Source organism: Argiope bruennichi, chromosome 5 (genome assembly GCF_947563725.1).
Source record: "Argiope bruennichi chromosome 5, qqArgBrue1.1, whole genome shotgun sequence".
Classification (NCBI taxonomy): Eukaryota; Metazoa; Arthropoda; class Arachnida; order Araneae; family Araneidae; genus Argiope; species Argiope bruennichi.
The window spans coordinates 53,785,651-53,810,400 of NC_079155.1; the positions used below are offsets into that span (position 1 = coordinate 53,785,651).

The following is a 24,750-nucleotide window of genomic DNA, read 5'->3' on the forward strand; positions in this document are numbered from 1 at the left end:
AAGCTCAACAAGAGCTTAATGAACTCTACGAAAGGCTCCGAATCTTGACAGTAAATCGACATCAAGGATCAAGGAATGACCCAGACCAGTCTGCTCCTAGACCAACCACCAAATCCGTTATTTCCGCGGACTCAACACCCGAAAAAACTCCACAGAAGAACACATATGCCACACAACCCGATGAAGATATGAATGTTGATGACTTCATACCAGTATCCCCAAGGAAAACAACGAAGAGAACTCTCTCTACAACTAATGAACCTGACATTGAGACTGTGAATAAATACGCCCTCTTGGAAGACGATAAAAAGCAAGAAATCACACACTCTGAAGATCCCCAAAAGTCAAAAATCCCAGCCATCAATCTGAAAATATCCGAAAACTACAGCATTATACTGCAAGAAATCTGCCGACAATTCCCAAGAACCGTCAACACCTTCAGAAATAACTTTATCCAAATCACGCCATATGCCAAAGAAGAAAGAGATAAGATTCTCACCCTCCTAGATGAAAAGAATCAAGAATATGTGCTCTCTGAATCTTTTGAAGACCGCCCACTTAAAATCATCATCAAGGGTCTCCCAGTCACCATGGAAAGTAGTGTAATTAATGAAGAACTTAGAGAAAGGAACTTCCACCCATTAAGAATCTTCCAGCTGAGAAATTATCGTGAGAAAACCCTCTACCCAATTTTCATGGTTGAACTAAAAAGGACTGAATCTGTTCAAGATATCTACAACCTGAAATCAATAGCTTTTCTAAAGATCAGAGTTGAAACCTACAGAAAAAGAAACAAAGCCACGATGTGCTACAACTGTGCTGGTTTTTATCATAGTGCAAGAAACTGTAAATGCATTCCCAGATGCATCAAATGCAACGGCAAGCACCCCACAAATAGATGTGATATAAAAGAAAAGATAGAAGAACCTGTCTGTATCAACTGCCACCAAGCTGGACACCCCACCTCTTGGCGTGGATGCAAATCTTATCCAGTGATCAAAATTAATCCGGAGCTAAGAAAATCCTACGCAGATGCTGCAAAAAACAAGTTCAGTAATCATCAATAGATCGCTCCTGACCCACCCAAACAAGGAAACCCAACCACCCCTGAAAACATGCCTATTCAAGATCTCTTGGATTCACTAAGAGAAATCAAGTCTATGCTGGCTGAATTTCCAGGCCTTCTCAATGCGGCAAAAAAGATCAAAGTGGCTAAGACAAAAGAAGAAAAGAAACTCATCTTAATTAATGCTCTGTTAGAATAATCACCCAGCTCTTCTCTCTCCCAGCGCTATTACGTCTCCCTTAACCTCGCCGTCTCCTGATTAGTCCCGACAAGTTTCTCCCAGTACCCTGCACCTCATTGGCTCCTGGCTACTAATCTGAACCCCAAAAACCAGTGCTCCCTTCACCAGGCCTCACTCCTGTGGTGTCATCTTAATAATCTCTCATCATCTACTAGTACCTTGAACTAATAAGAACATTTTCATTCAACCCTAAGTCTTATTTCTTTTTAGATTTACGGATGGTGGGGCCTGCGGCCCCAATGAGCCGTAATCCCTCTCTCAACTCAGAGTAGTCGTAGTCGGAAGCGACAGAGAAGAGTGGTCGGAATCGACGGCGGAGAGTAGTCGGAATCGACGGTGAAGAACTGGCCTTCCAGAGATAAGTGGAGCAGAGACGGAGTCAAGCTAGTGCTGAACTAAGCTGTGCGCTACTGTCTGCAGTAGAGTCTTGTTGTGTGCTGCTATGTATGCTGTTGTATGCTGCACGTCTCGGCTGAAGATAATCGTCTTCTATGCTGTATATAGTTGTCGTCTTTGTGCTGTCCTGTGTGTCTTCGTATAAATAAACGTCGTTTTTTTTTTCTACTGCCGCCTGCTGATTGAGTGTTCTCCTCACCATACAACTTCCACTATCCAAACGAATCCCGGAAATTTCGTAACAATATTCAACTGCACTCAATACAGGATATTTCGGATGAGAGAATACGAATCTTGAAAAAGAGTAATGTACTCAAAAGCGAAGTAAAATTCTTAATAACTAATAACGTACAAAGATCAAGCATAATAACTATCAAGTATATTAACTAGTACTGATAGTGTACAACTATTAAGAATAATAACTATCAACTATATTAACATGCATTATTAATAATTAATAACGTACGACTATAAGAATTATAATAGTATAAGTAAAGTATATTAACTAATAATATAATAACTATCAAGTATAATAAGCATAATAACTATCAAGTATATTAACTAGAATTATTAATGACTAATAACGAACTAATAACGTGCAATGATCGGAATTATGTTATTAGATACTAGCCGCCTTTGACGAACAGCCGGTTCGCTAGTATTAATGCTCATTAAAATTTTCAATTAAATGTTTTATGAAACTTGTCCTTTAATAACTTCTTTATCAAAATATTTTTAAGCCTCAAATTTTTATATTTATATAATTCACTCATACCATTATAAAGGCCTTAAACAATAATTTATAATATATCTTTCTAATTTCCAGTCAGCACCCGTAAAATTTAAGCTTTAAATTAAAGTGGGAGTGATTAAACTACAATTAATATAAAAAGCATTTTTTACTGAATCCAAGCCTTTTTTAATATGAGTATTGAAAACAGTTATTCAGGATTTAAGCCTTATGGGCTCTACAGAACATCTTTCATTATTTAAGTAATATCTCAAGAATTATTGAACAAAAATTTCACATATTCATTTTAAAATTTAGTTTTTAGTTTTGCTTTCCAAAATATTTAAATGACGTGAGTAACAATATTTTATTTTGTTTTGGTCTATAAAGTCTAAATTTTAAACAGTTCTTTTGTCCTAAGGAATCATATTCTACGAAACATTCGTGCCACTTTAACTTTTAAATAAATAAAGGAGGGTTTCTATCTTTTGCTATCAGATCTCATCGATTTCAGAAATTTTGATCAGAATATTTTAGAACAATCAATATTTTCATAATCTTAAGCCAATCGGTCTTGAGAAACGGTGATGGAGTGATCTAAAATCTCCCGTTTTTATTGAATAGAAATATTCAAATTTTTATAAATCAGTCAGTTTTAGTGACTGATTTAGTTGATTGGAGTGCAACTCTTTATTTAAAACATTATTGTCTCGAGAATATTTTGTAAAATATGATTCACAGAGCAGATGATCTAGATAAAAGCTAAGTATTCGTAATTTATTGGAACATTTATAGACTCAAGTTACATAAAATATGATTATTTACTTCATTTAGACCATTTTAACACATGTATTTCTATTATTAAAGGTTTACAGATTAGCCGTTGGGCCCTGATTTAAAAGAATAAACCATGTTTGCCATAAATAAAGCGAGTTCGCAAATTGTACAGACTAACTCTATGGCAAAGGATACCGACGTGCTCTGATTGGTCGATTTCTTTCGAACAGACTTTCTATGCTGTAGCTGTTGCAACCCTGTTTGGTTTCTACGTATTTTTTTGCCTGCCATTTTTCAAAATGGAGGGATTAAATCTTCCAGAGGAATACAATTATAAAATAATTGAGGTTGATGAGAATAGAGCTATTTTTCGTATTTCAGATCTTGTAAATAAAGAATTAGCACAGGTAGCAATTTTTCTGTGAAGTATTATTAAAATAAGACTTGGAAAATTAAGCTTTTATTTTACGGAAAATGATGGGCCAATTCTTTTATTAAATTTTCACGTTAAAATCATTACCATAAAATATTTATATGCAAATACACTATATTTATTAAGATATTTAGACGACATTAAACGGAATAGAAATCATTATAATTCTTATTGAATATTCATGCAAAATAAAAAAGGAGATATTTATTTATTAATTTCGTATTCAAATTATTACCATAAGATGTCTATCTGCAAATGTGCTATATTTGTTAAGATATTTAGATTCATATAGTTATTAACAATCTAATTATTAATCTTGATATTTGTTATTAACTGAATATTAAGATTTATAAATATATAAATAGTTTATAAATTTCTTTTGAATACTTATTTCTTGCATTTCTGTAAAACATATTTTAGGAATGGATTCAAGAATATCAACAAAGATCGGAAACAGTTTGGCACAGTTTTGCAAGGTTTGAGCCAAATAAGCGATAACTATACTATTGTGAGTGCAAAACATTGCCAAAAAGAGACCAAAGCTTAAACCAATCAGAGCACGTCGGTATCCTTTGCCATAGAGTTAGTCTGTACAATTTGCGAACTCGCATAAATAAAGCTGATTTATTGAATTAATAATATAGATGTTGTAAAAGATCATACAAAACTTTTTCTTTGCATTTACTTTTTCAAAAAAATATCGTGTTTCATATTGATTTCATTTCATACAGACACGTGCTGAAAATGACATTTTTATATATTTAAATTGGAATGGTTTGTTTGTTTGTTTCTTATGGCACTTGCCACTGAGAAGCCCGCTGTTACGAAGACAGCGATTTAAGCCTGAGGGGGAACGTCTCTTATTTTTTATAGCAGCGCCAACTAGGGCCAAGAATACGACTTTGCCACTCACGCATCATTCATTCGCTTGCACAACCCCTTTTTACAGGAGGGCACATTCACACATCTCACAAACAGAACAACAGAAGAACAACCATGCCCAAACCGGGACTCGAACCCGGGACGCCCAGATCACGGGGAAGACGTGCGACCCCTATGCCAGGACGCCGGTAAATTGGAATGGTAGTTAACTTATCTTTTAATTTGAGCTTTTGTGAATATGATGGCAACGCGCTGATAAAAGTTAATTTTTTTTCGTATCAACGTGCAACATGCTCATGCAGCTTAAATTTTATTTTTATTTAGAGCGAAATAAATTGTTAAAAAATATGATTAAATTATTTTTAAAATTTATTAAAAATAGAAATTTAATTTTTTCTTTATAACATTAGTATCACTGAAAAGATTATTTTTTTGAACTTCAGTATGATGTAAAAATCAACTTTGTGCTGTAATATTTTCGGAAATTACAGCGGAAAAACGTCAAAATTTTGCTTAATTTCTAATTAATAAAAATTCTAATTAAAAATTCGAAAAAATAGCTCCAAGGTGCACATTCCCGGCTTCCAAAGTATGCACGTGCCAAATTTGGTAGCTGTAAGTAGAACAGTCTGGCCTGTAGAGCGCCAACACACACGCACACACACACACGCACGTATTGAGCTTTATTTTAAGTACAGATAAACTTAAACATTATTGAAACGAATCATTCAACATAGCAAACAGAGGAAAACGGAAAACAAAGTGCTTAACTTGAACGAATCCACCTTTCTACTTCATTAATGAGTGAGATGTCACAGACTTATGAAACCAATAAATATCAATCAGTTCAAATAACCATCATGGCAAAAGTATAGTTAACGTGTTTATTTTATAGTTTCCAAAATATCATTCTTAAATTTTTATAAATATCAGATTAAATGAAAATGCTGTATATTCCAATTAGTCATAAAAATAATGTAAAGTTTATAACTATTTCATCGAATTCTGCATGATAAGATACCATTCTATAGTTGAGAGAAAAGAGAAGATAACAATAAAAACATAATTTTCTAAGGCTAAAAATATCAAGAAAAAGGGTTTGATAACGAACATTATAACTCAGTTTTTTTTTTAAATCTAAATAATTCTGAATTATTAAAAACTAAAATAATCATGCTTGGTGTATAATATTTCATTGGTGACCACAAGTGCAGAACAGAGCTTTTATTTATAGATTTAAAGAATGATTCATATTTGATCGAATTCAGAATCTTACATCAGGTGCAATGAAGTTTAATCGGAAGTCGACAAGAAATACACTATCTACTTAGTAAAAAAAATTTCAAAAACTGTCTGCGTTTTTTCGGGAGCAATCAATTAATTACAACCATCAACTTCTACATAACTAGAAATGTTTTTGGATAATCATGCTTTTGTTCTTGATCATGATGTATGGAATGTTGAAGTATGATCATGATGTATGGAATGTTGAAATATCATGATGTATGGAATGTTGAAATATCATGATGTATGGAATGTTGAAATATCATGATGTATGGAATGTTAAAGAAATTAATGACGACTAGTAAGAATAGAGCTTCTATAAGAATAGATTACATTGTGAAGGATTAATTAGACACTTTTACATTAATTAGATATGTAACACTCTCTAATAATGCCAAAGCACCATTCAGTTACCAACCCCCTCGAATTGTAACTCTCTCTAATAAAGCCATTGCGCCAACCAAACGCCAACCTCTTCGCCAATCCAAAGTACGGCAGTACGATACTAGCTGCAAGATTGTAAACATATAAAACCAACCGACCTCTAGAATTACTTATGTTAAGCTTGTAAATTTAAATATTGACTAAATTTGTGTAATGGATTGTATAATTGGTTGTCTATTAAATTCTTTTAAATTGTTAGAACCCGTTTTCATGCATTGCTCTTAGGGCTAGTGTTAGTAATAAAGAATGGAATGAGGTACGAATTTGAAACCTGTCAGATGAATCTTTCTTAAGAGTTTCCGCTTAATGGTATCATCAGAGTAATGCGAGTTTTCTATGCATTATCGTTTTTAATTTTCGTCGATGATTTAAAGGAACTCAAATGGTAACATGATTTTAACAAATAAATAATGAATTATTAATTTTAATTGTTTAATTATAAAAATAATTAATTTGCCTTAAATGGAAAATTTTGAATTTTTTTCATGTTGTTTACTTATTTATTTCGCTAATATATAAGTGCCAAATAAGGTTAAATACTTGCAAATTTCTTGGATTATGTTTTAATAGTTAGTTTTCCCAATCATTTCTCGTGAGGCCACGGTGGCTTGGTGGTAAGTTTCCGGCTTCGAAACCGGAGGATTTCAAGTTCGAGACCTGTTTCAAAATGTTCTTAATGTTAATTTAGAACAGGACGTTAATATAACAAACCTAAACTGTCTTTTTTCTTGTGTCTTCGATTTGAGCTACTCTTACTTTATTTTAATCAATAAAGTTAGAAAATTTCTAACTTTTTAACCAAATTTCTATCCAAATAAACTCTGGTTTACATAATACAGTCTTCAATACGATATATTTCATGAAATATACTATAAATATACTTATGTCATTAGTTCATTACAATAAAAATGTTTCAGATATTTTCTTTTTCACCTTTTCTCCTTTGAGCTCAGGAAAGGCAATCACTTTGACACTTCTACGAGTTTGTTGGTAGGAAGTGGTGTTCCCCAAGTTATGGGCTCCCACGATAATATTCATTGCAGCATATCTCCTGATAAAAGCAAGGATCGAATTATTATGAGTTTAGATAAATTTTTACGTTCAAAATTATTAAATATGGGAAAACGAACGACCTATTTACTGAAACATTGTAACGAACTAAAGATGAAATGCTCAATATTTGACATTTTTAAGAAAATATACATATTTTAGTAGCTTTAAGGAAAAGTAAACAATTCTCATTTAATCCATTTATCGATGCTTTTTAATCTAATGGAAGTTCAACAACCTAACCGAAAAGGCACCTGCAACGTAATTCCAGTAAAGTTCTATTTACTCTATAAATAATCAAAATATTATTTTATATTAATAATTTCATCATAAAAATTTTAATCTAACAATTCTACCAAGTTTCATGTCGTTAGAACAGTATTCGCTCGTCTAAACCAGTTTCAATTAATTTTATTCTTTCCTTAAACTTACAAATTATAATTGCTATTCCAAATTATGATGTGGAGGTGCTCGTGAGCACTTCGTCACACCTCGGAACTCCGAAATATCCCGACGTTGCCGTTGCCTAACACTTTTCTAGCCACACGCATTTATCATTCATATAGGGACTGCATTTTTGATATTGTACTTCGACAAACGACGTCTAACTAGGGATGCAGTTGTTAAAACGAACTATTTCGTCGAAAAACCAGGGGGAGTATTTTCTCCATAACCTTTCTCATACTCTTTATTAAATGTACGTGAATATATTTACTGTATGCTGCTGTCGTACAGTAATTACGAAAAAAAAAGTACAATTATCAGGACTGTTAGAGAGTGTCTTTGCGCTTAATCGCTGAGATGCTGCCAATACAAAAGTACCAGAAATCTGATGTGTACATTGGACTTCTTTCCGGTTGATTAAATACAAAATTAGATATACTGCAATTGTATTTACAAAAATCACATATCAGATTTATGTGCTTAAGTAGTTGTATTTTGGAATTATTGCTTTTACATTCTTGCTAAAGTTCAGACTATCCACCTCTAGATAGATTTGGTTCGAAATTTGTTACATATCTACACTTTAAAGTTTAAATTTGAGTACCAAATGTTATCCATCTAGCTTTCTTCGTTATGCAGTTATTACCTTATTTTATATTCGAAAAGTTAGGCAGACAGACTTCCTCTAAACAGATTTCGTTCGAAATTTCACAGAAATCGACAAATTTAGAATAAATGCTATATACCAAATTTCATGCATCTAGCTCAAAATAATTTTGGATTGTTATGTTCAAAGAAAGAAACATATAATTCTAGAAATGTATTTTTTGAACTCAAGGTGGTTTAAAACGTGGAAATTCTTCAAAATCTACAGTTCAAATTTTTCAATAATAACAATATATTCTCTTTGTATACGATAAAGTAATAAAAAACATACTTTTCCTACTTTTCTTTCCTCAGAAATTTACTCTCTCGTATGCGTAGCATAGAGAAAGTACAAAATACTGGAACAGGAGATTTTCATCAATCTCCATGTTTTAGACCTCTCGGAGTTTGAAAAATACATTTTTGCAAAATGCCCGTCTGTCTGTGACAAAGATAACTCAAAAACGCTTTGAGCTAGATGCTTGAAATTCGATATACTGTCTGTGGTGAAAGCTTATAAGCCAATTAACAGCTACGCTACACGGGCAATTGCTTTTGTATTGTGGTCATGTTACTGGATTACGAACCGCAAGGCCCCAGGCTCTATCCTTCGCGCATCACATTTCGCCAATTTGGTGACCTCGGACGATGAACCTTCAACCTTCATAACAGCTGTTGTGGCGCCATCTACCCGCAACCAAAGTCATCAGACTCACTTGACGCAGCAAAACCAAAGTCGTCAGACTCAATTGACATAGCAACCCAAAGTCGCCACACACTCTTGGCGCATCAGCACCCACACACGATCGCCATAACGCATGGCGCAAATCAGCTGGGTAGGCCCATTAAAACAGCAGCTACTAACTACTTAATACATCACCACTCAAGATCCATATCATTCGGCTCACCTCCGACTCACTGGAGGGAGAGTACTGTGGTGAATAGCATATAAGCCAGTTAACAACTCTTCTACTGGAACGATCGTTTTGGTAAAATGGTTTAGTTACTGAACTGCTAACCACAAGGTCCCAGGTTCTATCCTGGCGCCTCCCATACCACTAAATGTCCTTATACTAAATGTGTAGATTTATATCAAACTCTGAGTAAAATCCGTTCAAAGGAAATCTGTCTGTGTGTCTATTTGAATATAAATTAACATAAAAACAATACACTGATAGTTATCATGAAATAATATGAATAAATATTATTTTATGATAACTAATAATCGTATTATTTCATCCATGGATAAATGGGTGAAATTCGGTACGCATATTTAACATGTATAGTGTAGATATCTTTCGAATTTCATGCCGAATCGAATGAGCCGTTTGTCAGTCTGTACTTTCAGAAACATATAAATGTGGTAATTCAAAAATGCAGATACTTAAATATATCAAAATTGGTATGGGATTTTGTGACTACAAGTGTCATTTTTTATCAAATTTTTGTACCATTCGGTAGAGAAAAACGCGTTTAAATCACAAATTCGGTTTTCCGATGCTATTAACTCCATTCTAGGGATGAATAACCAAATAACCAGCCAAGGATGACAATATAAATTCAGTAAAAATGCTTAATTCAAGCGAAAAGTTAATATTTTGTGACTATTGTATGCCAGTGCCGCGCAAAGTGTTCTCTGGCATGACAAGTTTTTTAAAAAATGGGCCGCGATGGCCTGGTGGTAAGGTCTCGACTTCGGAAACGGAGGGTTTCAGGTTCGTGACCCGATTCCACCGAAGAACCGTCGTGTAAGGGGGTATGTTGCACGTTAAATCCGTCATGACCAAACGTCCTCCCGCTGGTGTGGTGTGGTGTGGAGAGGGGGGTGTCAACTTAGGTATCGTCTTCGTCATCGGATCGTGGTTCAAAATGACGAGGTCCGTCCCAAAATAGCCCTAGTGTTACTTCAAACGGGACTTTAATATAACCAAGCCTTTTTAGAAAGTACGTGAGAAAGTTTTCGGGAGATCACTCCAGCTGTTTTTTCAAATTTTTTGTTCATTTTCTCAAATCATCAGAAGTACATTTAAGCGTTTCGCTTTGCATTTAAAGTGTACTTGTACCTTCAATATAGAAAGGTCAGTGAAATAAGTTCATACGAATATTTACTCTTAATGCCTCTTCGGTAATATCCTCCATGGAGAGAGAAATTTCTTGAAGTAAAACTCAAAGTCATTAATACAGTTTTTCTTAGGAACATACGATTAAGTCTATATCTTTTTAATGGAACGAAAAAAAATATATATATATATCCTACCTTGCAATACAGTGAGCAGCGGTCAGCACCCAAAGGCTATTAATAAGTGTTCCGCCGCAGAAATGACCGATCGGTTCAATCTTAGCATTGCTAAGAGACACTTGCCAAGGCCAACTGTTGGGCGTGGCTTCTTCCCCACCAATAAGGCGATCATATCCTTCCTTCGGCTTGATTATCTGGACCCCACAATTCCTGGGAAAAACCACTACAGGGAAATCTAAAAAAAAAAAAAAAAAAAAAAAAACTGAAAGAAACATATTTAATCTCTTAAATGTCATTGGGATTTTCCATCAACTCCTACTATTTGAAAATCACGCCAGATAGACGATACTCACTAAGAAACAACTTTTCAAACTTCAAATTAGGTTTCAATTCAGCTCACTTCAGTTATATTAATGCCCCGATTGAAAGCAACACATAGGCTATTTTGAAATGGGCCTCATAATTTTGAACCACGGTCAGATGGCATGAAAGGTATCTGAGCCAGCACCCTCTCACCGAGCTTCCTCACCACAGTGTCCCGACAGATGTAACCAGGCCCGCTTACACCCGGTGCTTCGATGGAAACGGTTCTCGAATCCGAAACCCTCCGCTGCCGAAGCCGAGATCTTACACCAAGCAAGCTTTAATTGAAATATCATAAAAATTACGATATTTTCCCTTTGTAATATCGGTACATATTTAAAAAAGAAAGAGTTATTTTTTAACTAAGGTTTTTTTTTCCCCGATAAAACTGAATTTACAATTAAACTGATTACTAAGCTTTACAGTTGACTAAGCTGTATAGTAGACTTCTAACGTTGCTTAGTTTATAATATGCTGTTTATGCTCCATATTTCATGATAAATATCACAGGTCTTACTCCCTCACCAACTAATTTCACGAACTGTAAACAGTTCTGCTTACAGCTTTGAGAAAACAAAAAAATATATAAAAATAGTAGTGGTATATTTTAATGACCATACATCAATGGATATATAGAAATCAAAATGTTTAAAACAATGAATTATTTAGAATACGATCATAACGCCGAAATCTGAAATTTTCATTTAACACGTGGTTTAAAAGGAGTGCAAATAAAAGAGATGTGTTGTTGTGACTTATGGCTCTTTAAAGCCCACTGATAGCCATTTGTCAGCGACTTAAACCGAATGAGCATCTCTTCTTTTTTCATTAGCACCAACTAGGGCCAAGAGCACGATTTAGCTACTCACACGTCACACCCCTTTTTACGGGGCGGACTTCATTCATGCCTTTCATTCACTCATCCACAGATCGTAATTTAGACCTGAATCAGAGAACGATCGCCTCTGAACCAGTACTCGTAATGGTATTACTCTCGAAATGGAGGACTTTGTGACCACGGTAGATTTATACGTGTGCCAGCCACCCCACACACGGAGAGAATTTGGCCGGTGGGGTTCAAACTCGCAAACCAAGCGATGCGAATCCAACGCCTACCCGGCAGCAAATGAAAGAGATAAAACAATGAAGTACAATGGAAGTCAGATAATTCATGTTATAAAAGTTTTTAATATAATTCTACAGCTCAATTTATTTAATATATACGAATGTAAATTTATAAAACACTATTTTATATTACTTTTCAAAAATAATTCTAAAAATCATAAATGTTCCTTTTTTATTCTTTCGTTTATACGCCCTTCATATTCTGTCATAGTCTAATTTAGATTTATGGGACATACTTTCAAATTAATTACTTTTATTTTTGAAATAGAAAAATGTATCGTCTGCGTATTTGCTAGTTTGATAATTGAATGACTTTCTTGAATAAATTCGTACTTCATTTATTTTATTAAAAAACTTTTATGATCATCGATTGTCAGTGCAAGAATTTAGTTTTAAAATATATATGATGAAACTAAATAACCTAATAGATTTTTAATTAAAAATAATAATAATCTAAAATATGTACTAACTGCAATTCTCTTCATCAGTTCCATCTCCACAATCATCCACTCCATCGCATTTTTTCTCGGGTTTGAAACAGTTACGGTTAGCGCAGGCAGATTCACCTGTTTCACAGAGTTCTAAAAAACCGAATTACTTTAATTATTATAGTATAGACGATCTCAGTGGAATTCACAAAAATAATTTTTGAAGAATTAATCATCACACATTAAAATCATGCTTTAGAAAAATACTGTCAATATGTGGAAGTAATTTTTATTTTCATAAGGATATTGCATAAATAAAAAATAATATTCAGAATAAAAATCACTCGATTTCAATTTTTTAAAGAAAATATATTCAAATGCAAATTCATATTCTAGATAAAGTTACAGTTAAAAGCTTACGTTATAACGTAATTCATGAATTAGTATCAGCAATGAGCAAGTCAGTATATCTCTACTAATAAAAAAGATGAGTGTGCATGTGTGTGTGCGGCCACTCTATACGTCAGAATGTTGGGTCTAGATCTGCTAAAATTGGCACATATAATTGGCACAATGTGTACCTTGGATCAATTTTTTTGCAGAATTTTAATTAATAAAATATTAAGCTGAATTTGGACGTTCTTCCACAATATTTATCGAAAATATTACAACACAAAATTCAAAATATTGTCTTTTTAATGACACCAATTCAATAATCATGCAACGTTTTCCTAAATTTCAGCAAGGCTTTTAAATGCAATTTTTTTGTATAATTTCCACCAATAGATTACATTGTTGAAGTGAAATTAAAACCGTTTTCGTTGTTCCATCATGTATTTTATAGTAGAACTTTCTTCCTATATTGAAAGCCAAAGAAAAAAGTATCTGTTTAATATCTGTGCATTCAAGACAAATAAAGAGTGAATACCGTAAAAATTAAATATTTGTTGGAGGATTTTGAGACAGAGAACCAATACTGGCTAAATTGTGCTGAGCATATGATTAAACGAGGCAGTAGTATTTAAAAGATCTGTGTGAATGTGCATTCATTGATAGAAGCGAAAATTAGTAAAAAAAGTTATGATTAAATTATGATTCACAAGTGAATTTCAAAAAGAATTATCCAGCACAAATGATGAAAACAAAGAAAAGAGTTAAATGCACTCAAATTCCGAAAGTATTTAATATTCGGCTGGCATTTTTCATCTTCCAATTCATACAAACTAAAATATAAAGTACTTCCTTGGTAATTTCATGTCACTTCTTTTTTAATTTTATTTATGTCAGACGTAATCTTTTGCAGCCCTACCTTTTAAATTTTAAACTCAAGCAAAAGAAATGTAAATAACACATTTAGGCCTATAGGAGTACACAAGTAAATTTCGTGAATATGTGCCTATCGTTTCGATTTGGGGGTGTTCAGTCATCTGGAACACTGCGCCGCTGGAGCTCTGAAAAGTTCGACTAAGCGAGCATTGCAGAGAAGCGTGAAAATGAGTAAAATCTCTAGAGTTCCAATACAAAAAAACAAAACAAAAAAACACTGCGTTATATCTGTGTAGCAGATTTATCATGATCCATGGTGCACCCCAAGGCGGCATGCTCAGATTCACTATTGGAGGCAATTTTTGAAGCATTTTTGGTGCTTATTGAAAAATTAGTTGATCTCTCCGATCTGTTTTCAATTCAATTAATTTACAAAAAAAAAAAAATCTACAACTATAATTAAAATAAAAAATAAGCTTACTAAAGCTGAAAATTACGAATCAGCTTGATTTAAATTTCCATCTATTATTAAAAAAAGAAGGTTAAAAGTGAATCTTAAACATATTTCCTTTTCTATTTATATTTAATTTTAACGATTTTATAAGCGAGCAGAATTAGGTGTCCCATGCAGTGAAACATTGCATCACAAAGGGTTAAAAGAACTGGGGAGAAAATTACTTATAATTCAGTTACTACCATCTTATGTATGTATAGAAATTTAATAAGAATTTTGTCAACTGATATTAAATGTATGTATGAATTGTATGTATAGTAATATTAGTATTGTATTGTATGTATAGAATCTAGTAATTTGATGCACTATTCCATGTGTATTCAAATTGTTATTTTAAAATCACTTCCACTCTACATGGCTTCATTAATATTTTAAATAGAATCCAACAATATATTATTTATTACTTACGGAGATCGGGACCGGATTCGTATTCCAAAAGAAATCCTCTACCAGAGCCATAGAAATCGGTATAAAATTCAAGCTTAAGATCCTCTCCTTCGTCAGAAAGTATCGGTCTCGGCAGTTGATTGCCACAGAGTACGACAATGATTCTCCCTTCTTTCCCAGTGATGACAAGCCTATGGTAGCAATATTTTGATGGATACAAATCGAAGTCCTTAAAAGTTATTTTAATCATCTGCAAAAAAATTAAAAAAAGGTAAGTAATAATGGGAGATAATTTCATTTTAACTATCTTTATAATTTTAAATGATTACTCATTCACACAACTAGAAATTCTTTGTTTGTTAAATTGGTGCGGTTTGGTTTGGTTTGGTTATATTAACGTCCCGTTTGAAGCAACACTAGGGCTATTTTGGGATGGACCTCGTAATTTTGAACCGCGGTCAGATGACGAGGACGACACCTAAGCTGGCACCACCTCTCCACACCACACCACACCAGCGGGAGGACGTTTCGTCATGACGGATTTAACGTGCAACTGATCCCCTTACACGACGGTTATTCGGTGGAATCGGGTCACGAACCTGAAATCCTCCGGTTCCGAAGTCGAGACCTTACCATCAGGCCACCGCGGTCTATTTGTTTGTTAAATTCTAGTAGCTATTGGAGACCATATAGTTGGCCAGGAGTATTATTTAAAGGGTGTCCCAAAATGGACGTAAGATTTGAATTGCCACCATTCGTGCATTAAAGTGTAGGAAGCCCTATTAAAAAAACATTTGACAGGTGATAGTTTAAGGTTAATAAAAATGGAGAGTTACACGATAGAACAATGTATTCATATTGCGGAACAATATTTCGAAAATAATGAATATCTTGCTGCCATATTTCGAAATTTGAGAACTGGCCCCCTAGGTCGAGTGATTTAACACCATTGGATTTCTTTTTATGAAGTTATTTGAAATCAAAGGTTAATGCCAACAAGTCCACAATCATGCGTTCATTGTAGGAGGAAATCCAACGTTGCATCAATGAAATGCAGCTACATTTATGCAAAATGGTCATGGGAAATTTCGTCAAAAGAGTGCATAGAAGCCAACAAATCCGTGGAGGTCATTTGCCCTTTTTGTTATTCCATACATAACCCTATCTTGTGTACTTTACAATTCAATAAAATTATAACTATGTTTTTTTTAATTTAATCCAAATCTTGCTTAAACACTTTGCTCTATCGTGTAATGCTCCATTTTTACTAAAACTAACTTATCAGCTGTCAAATGGTATTTTTAACAAGATTGCCAACATTTTACTGCACGAACGGTGGCAAATTCAAATTTTGCGTTAGTTTTGGGACACCTTTCATGTTTAATTATTGTTAAATCATTAAGCTAAATTTTCAAGTCCATTATTCCAAATTGTCAGGCTTTAAAACCATGCTATTTTAATTAACTTACACGTGTTCTCTTCATTGTGTACATGAATCTTGGCAACAGTTACCAGTTCCATGACATCACAAGCTATTAAAAATGTGAGATTCATTTAAATTTAGCAATACTGCAATTTCAATTTTTTTTTATTTGTTTTGCCGTCTTTATCTATTTTCAGCAATGGAAGAAAATCTCGTCATAAAATATTTAATGAAACAATAAAAACAGCTTGAATTTCAATGCAACAATGATATTATTGATAGAAATTAAATGAAAAAATTATTCAAGGAATTCAAAAGTCAGGAAAATTTTTCACGATAATTAAATTGGTATCATTAAAAAAATGTCTTTTTCATAATTTTGAAATGGTGTAAAATTCCAGTTTTGTGCAACAGTAAAAAAAAAAAAATCTTTGTTTATTTGTTTACAAAAGTTATCGAAGAATAAAACTAACATTCAGGTTAATTTTTAATTAATTAAAGTTATAATTAAATTTTCAAAAAATTTCAATGAACAGCACATCCTTACTCTTCAAGATGTGCAAGCTGTGAAAATTTGGTACAGTCGATCTAACGGTCAGAGCATCAAAGCATTGGCGCGCACACAAGCATTCATCAGTATTAGAGAAATAAAGACTTGTTATGAAAAGAAAAAAAAAGATCTTTGAAATGGTTTACGAATCTGTAATGTTGCTTTCTAGCAGTTAGTTCTATCGTAGGAAAGATAGTTTTACTATCAACGCTATTGGATGCTGATCGGATGCCGAATTAATAACCCCTGGGTTTGGCGACTAGTTAGCGATTTGGCGATGAATTTTGAGGCTTTGGTGATAAAAGGGATAATACTAGAATTTTCAAGAATTTCGGCGATAGGTCCAATAGGAACCGAATTATACTTGCTCTTTCTTGAATATTCTCGGCCCTATTTCTCCGCTGTCCAAGCTGAAGTCAGTTGTCTAATGAGAATCATATAAGGAGTCAAAGACGTAAGCGTTGAGTAGAGCTCAAGCAATTAATGGACTAAGAATCGGTAAAGTGAGCCGAGTTTTGGTGTCACGCATTAAAGCAGCATCGAGTCGTGTGTGGAGTAGCCAGTCGTATAATAGTAAGTTGATAGTTGGATACAGCTAAAACGAGAAGACTGTGGAGAATTGCAGGCGTTTGGAGAGACCGTAATGAATAGCTAAGTAGATTCCCCGTTTTTGCTGAATTCTAATTAGCCACTTTGTGTGCTGTAGTCGTTGTTAGTAACCGATTACTACTTCTGGGCTGCTGTTTGTTCCAAGTATGCTACTATGTATTGCTTGTGTACTATTCGGCTGTGTTTTGTAGTCTGTGTATTCGAGTCTACGTTTTAATAAACGCCGTTGTTTATTATTGAGGCCTGTTGAATGTGTTACACAATATATCAACTGCCGGCGAACCCGTTGACTTTGCGGATTTTGTGGTGGAAGTTCCGTAACATTCTCCAAGATATATTTTCAAGATATGTATGTGCAAAATCTGGTAGCCGTAGGTTGAATGGGCAGAGCGTCAAAGCGCTCGCGCACACGCACGCATTCTTCGTTATAATTAGTAAAGAATGAAAGAATAGTTATGAAAAATATCTTTGAAACGGAATAAGATAAATAAATGTTCTTCTAAACTCTCTAGAAGTTTCTACCATAATATTAATTCTCATGTTGTATAGATTATCATATACATGGTCCAGTCACATTAATGTGACCACCTGTCAAAATCCAGAATAACCATCTTTCGCAGAGCGGACAGCTGCGAGACATGCAGGAAGAGAGTCAATTAGGTTCCTGAAGGTGTTCACTGGGATATTGAGCCATGCCAACTCCAGTACCGTGGCCACATAATCTAGGTCACGTGGGTAAGGATCCATGCTATGAACAACCCGATCAAAATGGTCTCACAGATTCTCTATTGGTTTTAAGTCCGAGGAATTTGCTGGCTAAGAGAATACGGTAAATTCAGACTGGTGCTCTTCGATCCGCGCACGTACATTACGAGCTTTATGACATGTCGCATTGACCTACTGATAGATGCCATCATCCTGAGGAAAAACAACTCCCATTCAGAGGTTAACATGGCCTCCAAGAATAGATGTATGCTTGTGTTGATCCATCGTGCCTTCCACAATGATAATGCTCACTCCTCCAGCTTCAGCCCTTCTGGCAATTGTTGCAGGGTGTCTGCTTTCAGACGTTTCACGCCGTATATGGCAGCGTCCATCTATCTGATAGAGCATAAACATGATTTGTTGGAAAAAGTTAACTGCCTCCACTCTCTTTTTTTTAATTTATTTATTTTCTTTCTCGCCCTTTTTTTTTTTTCTTCCTTCCATCTTGTGTTCATCCAACTGGTTAGATAACTTAGTATTATAGGCACCGAGGCACAGGATGGCGTTATGTTATGTCTCCACTTAGTAGAAGTCCAGTTACGGTACTGGCGTGCAAATTCCAGCCTTCGTCGCCGGTGAACAGCAATCAGCATAGGTGCATTAACCAGGCGTCTGCTGTAGAGACGGTGGACGTTTTGGACGTTCTATAAATCGCTCCGTTACTTCATGACTGCAAGAACTGAAATGTTTTCCGAATGCCTTCAACAAACTTTATATATCCACCAAATTTGCAAACAACACGTGCCTTCTGCGATTGGTTATTTAATGTTAACGTCAAAAGTAGGCGATGCTCACATTAACGTGACCGGACTGTGTATGCTCTAAATTTTCCAAGTAAATCAATATATATGTTTCAATTAGTAATGATAAGTTTTAAGGAGCAAGTGAATTTCAAGATATATTCAGTAAAAATGTTAAGCTATCTTTCTTGAGTGTTATAAAATCAAAGAGTCGTATAGACACTAACCATTCATGTTATGTTGTTAAAATCTAAGGACCTATAAATAAGACTAATAAAGTGCATTTGCATCAGATAAAAGCAACAAGATATAATGACAAAAAATGTGTTTTTTGACTTGGAATATGTTGTTAGAAATGCAAAAATCTCGAACGAATTTGTAAATGGCCCATCTGGCTCAAAGAGGGTGGAAATGATGAGGGATTGAAATTTTCATTTCGCTGTAACTTCTTAATACTGAAGACAGAAAAATAAATTCAATTAGCCGAATTAGCACCTCACTGAGACGAAAAACGTTTGTATTTGAAGTTTTTGGATAATCGCAATATCTTAAAAATTAGGGACTGAAAAGGGACTTTCGAGCCCTGATATTGACTGTTTCTAACATCAATGGTTTATGTTGCCAGATAGTAACTTAGATGTACAGAAATCTACCTTTGCCTTCCAGTTTGCCGAGAGGAAGTTTAATTTTTATTTGCTTATACTCAATATCAGTTTATGACTGGTCATCCGAAATATACGTGATGTGCATATTCATACTATTTTTTCCAACATTATAATTGGGTTCGTTTGAAGGATATAAGCTAATCGTCGAAGTCGCATCATTGTAAAGTGCTGAAAGCAAAAAAACAGGGAATTTTTAATGTAAAAGCGAACTTTAATATGTTAAAAATGAATTCTGAAATATTAGGAACATAAATTTCTGTTAAAAGGTGGTAACATGTAATATTAACCCTTATCGTGGCAAGATTGCTTTTTTGAAGAAAAGCAAAATAAATGTATATAGGTAGCTTCTTTACACTATAAAAAACGTCAAAAAAAAACGTGTAATAAAACTAAGTTAAAAATTATTTTATAGTGATAGTATATTTTTATAAAGTTGTATGTATGGTATATTATAGAAAATGAACATAAGGGTTAAAATTAAAAATATTCATAAAAAAATCAAGCTTCACAAACCTCAAACCAAAACAACATCGTGATCTCATGATCTCACATGATAAGAATTAAAATCTGCCGTCGCAAAAGTTATCATATGATAACATTATGTTTAAAGTCACGTGGTATCAATCCGAGAGAAAAACATCATATTCTCACATGACTCATATTTCACAATCACCAACATTTAGAAAAGCGATGGTTTTTGACCATCTCAAAATCAATCGTCAAAAATCAATCGAGAAAAAAACTTCTAAGCTTTTTTTCCCGAATCCAGGATTTTTTAAATTTCCCATTTTTTTTCCCATTCCCATTTTTTTCTCTGCTTCTTCGGATGATAATTTCTTATGACACGGCCCTTTATTGGCCAGTCAGGAGAATCGGATACAAATGGCGGACATTCGCGCCAAGTTGTAACTTTTTGTTGGCGATAAGCCTCCAAATGTAACAACCTTCTTTATCATTTTCTAATAATCCTAAAAGCAAAAAAATTGATGCCTCAAAAACAATAAATCGCAACTTTCTACCCGTGCATTTTGTGGCTTCAAAAACCTCAAACCAAAACAACAACCTGTTCTCACATGATAATAAATAAAACTTTGCTTAGTTTCAGTTAATTAAAAATTACATTTTTTAAAAAAGTGTATGGCATTTTCTTTTATTTTTCCAACATCAACAATATTTCTATTTAGTTTTTCAAAAGTGTGCAGATTAAGGTGTACGTACACACTTGAAGATTTTTTTAAAAATTTTAACTTTAAAAATCCAGTTTTTTCACAGTAGGTTATTAATATATGTTTGAACTCATTTCAGTGAGAAAAAACCATATTACACTAATTATTAATTAATTAAATAATATTTAATGAGCTAATTAGCCTATTTTTTTAAACATGATATCTTAAATTCTAATTTGTACAGACACACAATTCTAGTTGGAAATTATGCCTAATATTAGTCTTCATGTTGTCTGCCTCAAACAAGTTATAAAAATGTATCGTTTTTTTTAAACAATTTTTTCATCAACGATGAATAGAAAAAGGGAGATTTTTTCTGTAATTTTAACTTTTAAACAGCTATTAAAAATTTATTTCTATAAATATAACTTTGATTGAGGTACAAAACATTCGCTATTTCATACAGATTATTTTGATATATAAATAACTGTATTTGGTTAATTTCTTGTTGAGTTATGATTGTTTGAATGAAGCAACATAGTGGAAAAATATCATTCTTCATAAAATGAGTTTTAAAAACACCGTAGCTAGAGTTTTTAATGAAAGCACCTCAAGAAAAATAATTATAACTCGAGAAATATTTCGAATATTGGCAACATCTTGGTATCGTTTGAAAGCTAAGGGATCAGAGAACATTAGTAAGCAATAAAAAAAATATTCGATATTTTGAACGATTTTCGAAGTTTCAAGTGTGTACATACACCTTAAGCAATAAAGTGATTCCATTCTTACCTGTCCTAGAGGGGCTTTAATTTTGTATTTACAATTAACACTAATTGGATAGGACAGCTTGCCATAAAGTGGACTTGAAATCGTTCCTTTGAGGGAGGCGTCGTATGTCTCTATTTTGCATAGATAATAGTCAGATTCAGCATCTGTAAATATCAAAATACACGAGTCAAATAAATTTAGGATTTCCTCTATTTTCTCAACATTATTCTCATTTAACATGTGAAACATAAATAAAATGTAGTACTTTCGAAAATAATGCTTAATTCTATGATACCTGAAATCCATTTTGATCAGCTACATAAGAATACTGGAATGCCCGAGGTTATATTTTAAAGACAAGAAAAATCCCCCCCCTCCTCAAAAACCTTAATAACTATCTGTTTTCTTAAGGAAATGCTAAGAAAAAGAAGTCTCCGCTTACTTGAAAGCTATTAAGCAAATGCATGCTTGGATTCTTTTGAGTGTCTTAGAATTCCCTCCTGTTCCCCAAACCCATATGGGCGAGCGACTTTAGCGAACAAGACAAGCGCCACGGTTATGTGATAAATAACACTTAACGAAAGGGAAGGGAAATTTGACAGTAATATCTGGACTAATCGGTCTGTCTCTATAACTTTGCTAAACAGGAGCTTATCGTCTTAAGTAAAAAGTTAAAAGACATTGAAAGAAGTCGATTGGGTATGAAAAATAGAAACAATGGCATCAAAATTCGTTATTCCCAATCTCTATTGGTACTAATAATAAAGAGGAATATGTCTGTGTGTTCACAGGTCCTCAACAGGTGAGACAATTTAGATCCAGAGCAACCAATTTTGGTACATATATAACTGGAAGACGAGAATGCGAATCTCTGAGTAACTTTTTTATAAAATTTAAATTAGAATTCTAATTAATTAAAAATTATGCTGAATTTTACAATTTTTCCACAAAAACTTCCAAAATATTATATTCAAAAAGGATGTTTACATCATCTTAAAACTCATCATTTAAAAAAAAATTATCCCTTCAATAATAATTTTTATATTCATGAAAATTAAATCTCTGTTTTTAATCAGTTTATAGCAAAAATTGATTTTACATATGTTAAAAATAAAACGTAACCGACACGAGTATTTTAATTTAAAATCTTTAAAAGTTAGGTTTTTATTGATATCAATTTAATTAACATACAATTTTTTTCTGAATTTTGTCATTTTTGTCAATTTTTTTTTTGCAAAATTTCTAACAATAGATTACATTGTTGCTCTAAAATTCAAACCGTTTTCATTATTTTATCAAATATTTCATCGCGTGATTTTCATAGTTGCTAAAAGCTAAGGAAGAAGGATTCTGTTTAATATCTGTATAATTTACTAGACAAATAGTAAATTTGCAATATCGTGAAAAATTTCGAAGATGGATGAACTATACATTTACACGCTCTATGATGTCATGGGATTGATTTCCTTTAGGAAGAGAACATGTATTAAACAATTAAAATAATACAGCCTTAATGTGACAGTTTGACGGAATCATGGACATAAAAGTATATCTAAGCGATTTACTGAAATTAAATATCACTAATATCTCAACGAACTAGTTAATCGCCAAAGGCAATTAGTGTTCAAGAAAAATTGAATTGTTTGCTGCAAAAAGGAGGCAACTGAAATTATTCAAATTTGCAGAAAACTGGTGGTAGCACCAGGAGCTACCTCTATATTGCAACAAACTAATGAGACAAACAGCTCCATCATTTGAGTTAACGCGAGAACTAACGATTGAAGCTATATCTTTCTGGCACCAAACGAACAAGTTTTTATTTTACAACATGATAGTACATGTAACTCCAAATTCCCATAATTGGAGCTACATCCCTTTTGCAGCAAACCCTTCAATTGTTGGTAAGATGTACAACTAATGCCTAGTTTCTCGCCAAATATGTTAAAATTGTGCCAGTCGTTCAGAAACTCGACAAAAATTCCCCCATCTTGTATGCAACCGCAAATGGCTCCAAACTGCATTTGGAGTTTTAATAAGAAAATATCAAAATTTCCTTTAATTAGAAATCTCCCTAAAATAATGCAATGTTGAAACCGTTAATAAATTGAGTATATGATCCGAAAAAGTTGAAATACTTTTTATAAGGTAATCTCGAGTTATGTTTCGACATCAAAATTTATCTAGTCTATGATATGGTGAAAATTAGAGAATTATATCAATGCTCATTATCAAAAAAGGCAAGCGACACATTTCTTTGAAGTTTACACATCTGACACATCTGAAAGTTTAATTTACAGACCGTTCAATCGATTAGGTTGTTTTTTTTTAAAGATGTTTGTGGAAGGTTAAATCAGTTTAATTTAATCGAAACAACCTTAACCGAAAACTGCGATTTCTTCACAATCAGTCTTTGAAACAGCACTAAGAATGGATTTCATCTACAAAGATATATTTTCTGGCCTACAGGAAGAGGTAAGTTGATATAGGTCCGATTTCAATTTAATATCCGTTCTCCAAAGTTGATTTTTTTCGGTTCAATTTTCGGTCAAATGTAATTTTTTTTTAAATTTCTGAAAGTTTTTTATTTCCATATTTTGTAGCCATCCAAGATTGTAGATGTTTGGCAAGTTTGTGAAAGATTGGTACAATTTTATCGCACTTGGCGAGATACTTGGCAGTCTTTAATTCTTATCATTGACGCATGTATGCAATTTCCTGCATTAAATAGAATCTATGTAAACTAGGGAGATATGGAAAGAGGAATCTTATTTTACGAGCAAAAACTTTGCTTAACATTTTTTAAGCACAAACAATTTTATTTTTCACAATCAAGATAAGAGGAAATTTAGAAAAATTAGTACTTGTTGTTAATAACGACGACCAAAAAGGGCCAAGAAAAAATTTCGCCAATCTGGCGATTTCAATCGTCAACTATATAGTATGTGATTCGCACGTTCGCAATTTTTCATAATAAATAATAATGTACTTGAATATATTTTTATAATTTGGCGAATTTTTTTCTTGGCGCTTTTTGGCCGCCGTTAAAATAAAATTGTACCGAAAAATGCAAACAATTCAAAAGTGTCTGAATATTTTTGATAACGCTGTATATGTATAAACGTTGTGTACATTTAAACGTATACGTGTAAACGCGTTTATCTTTTGAAATAGTACTTTCCTCAGAAATATTTCGAGTAACAAAAAGAATCTTTATATTCGTTTTGGCAAATATCTTTTGGAGAATAAATACTTCTACTCTTTCGGAAATATCAAAATTTTCCAAATAATCGTTTTTAATTTCTCAACTTACAAATAATTTAAATTTATGAATTCTTTTTAACGAAAAT

At 33.2% G+C, this 24,750-nt stretch overlaps 1 protein-coding gene across 1 annotated transcript in view; it reads right to left on the reverse strand.

Annotated features, from left to right (window-relative positions):
* Positions 1-24,750, reverse strand: part of LOC129969345 (chymotrypsin-like elastase family member 2A) — a 36,615-nt gene that overhangs the window by 10,896 nt on the left and 969 nt on the right. Inside the window, exons 2-6 of the mRNA XM_056083882.1 lie at positions 21,425-21,567; positions 14,736-14,964; positions 12,590-12,700; positions 10,650-10,866; positions 7,187-7,304 (exon numbers count right to left, since the gene is read on the reverse strand). Of these exons, the coding sequence (XP_055939857.1) occupies positions 7,187-7,304; positions 10,650-10,866; positions 12,590-12,700; positions 14,736-14,964; positions 21,425-21,567 (818 nt within the window). The remainder of the gene's footprint in view (positions 1-7,186; positions 7,305-10,649; positions 10,867-12,589; positions 12,701-14,735; positions 14,965-21,424; positions 21,568-24,750) is intronic.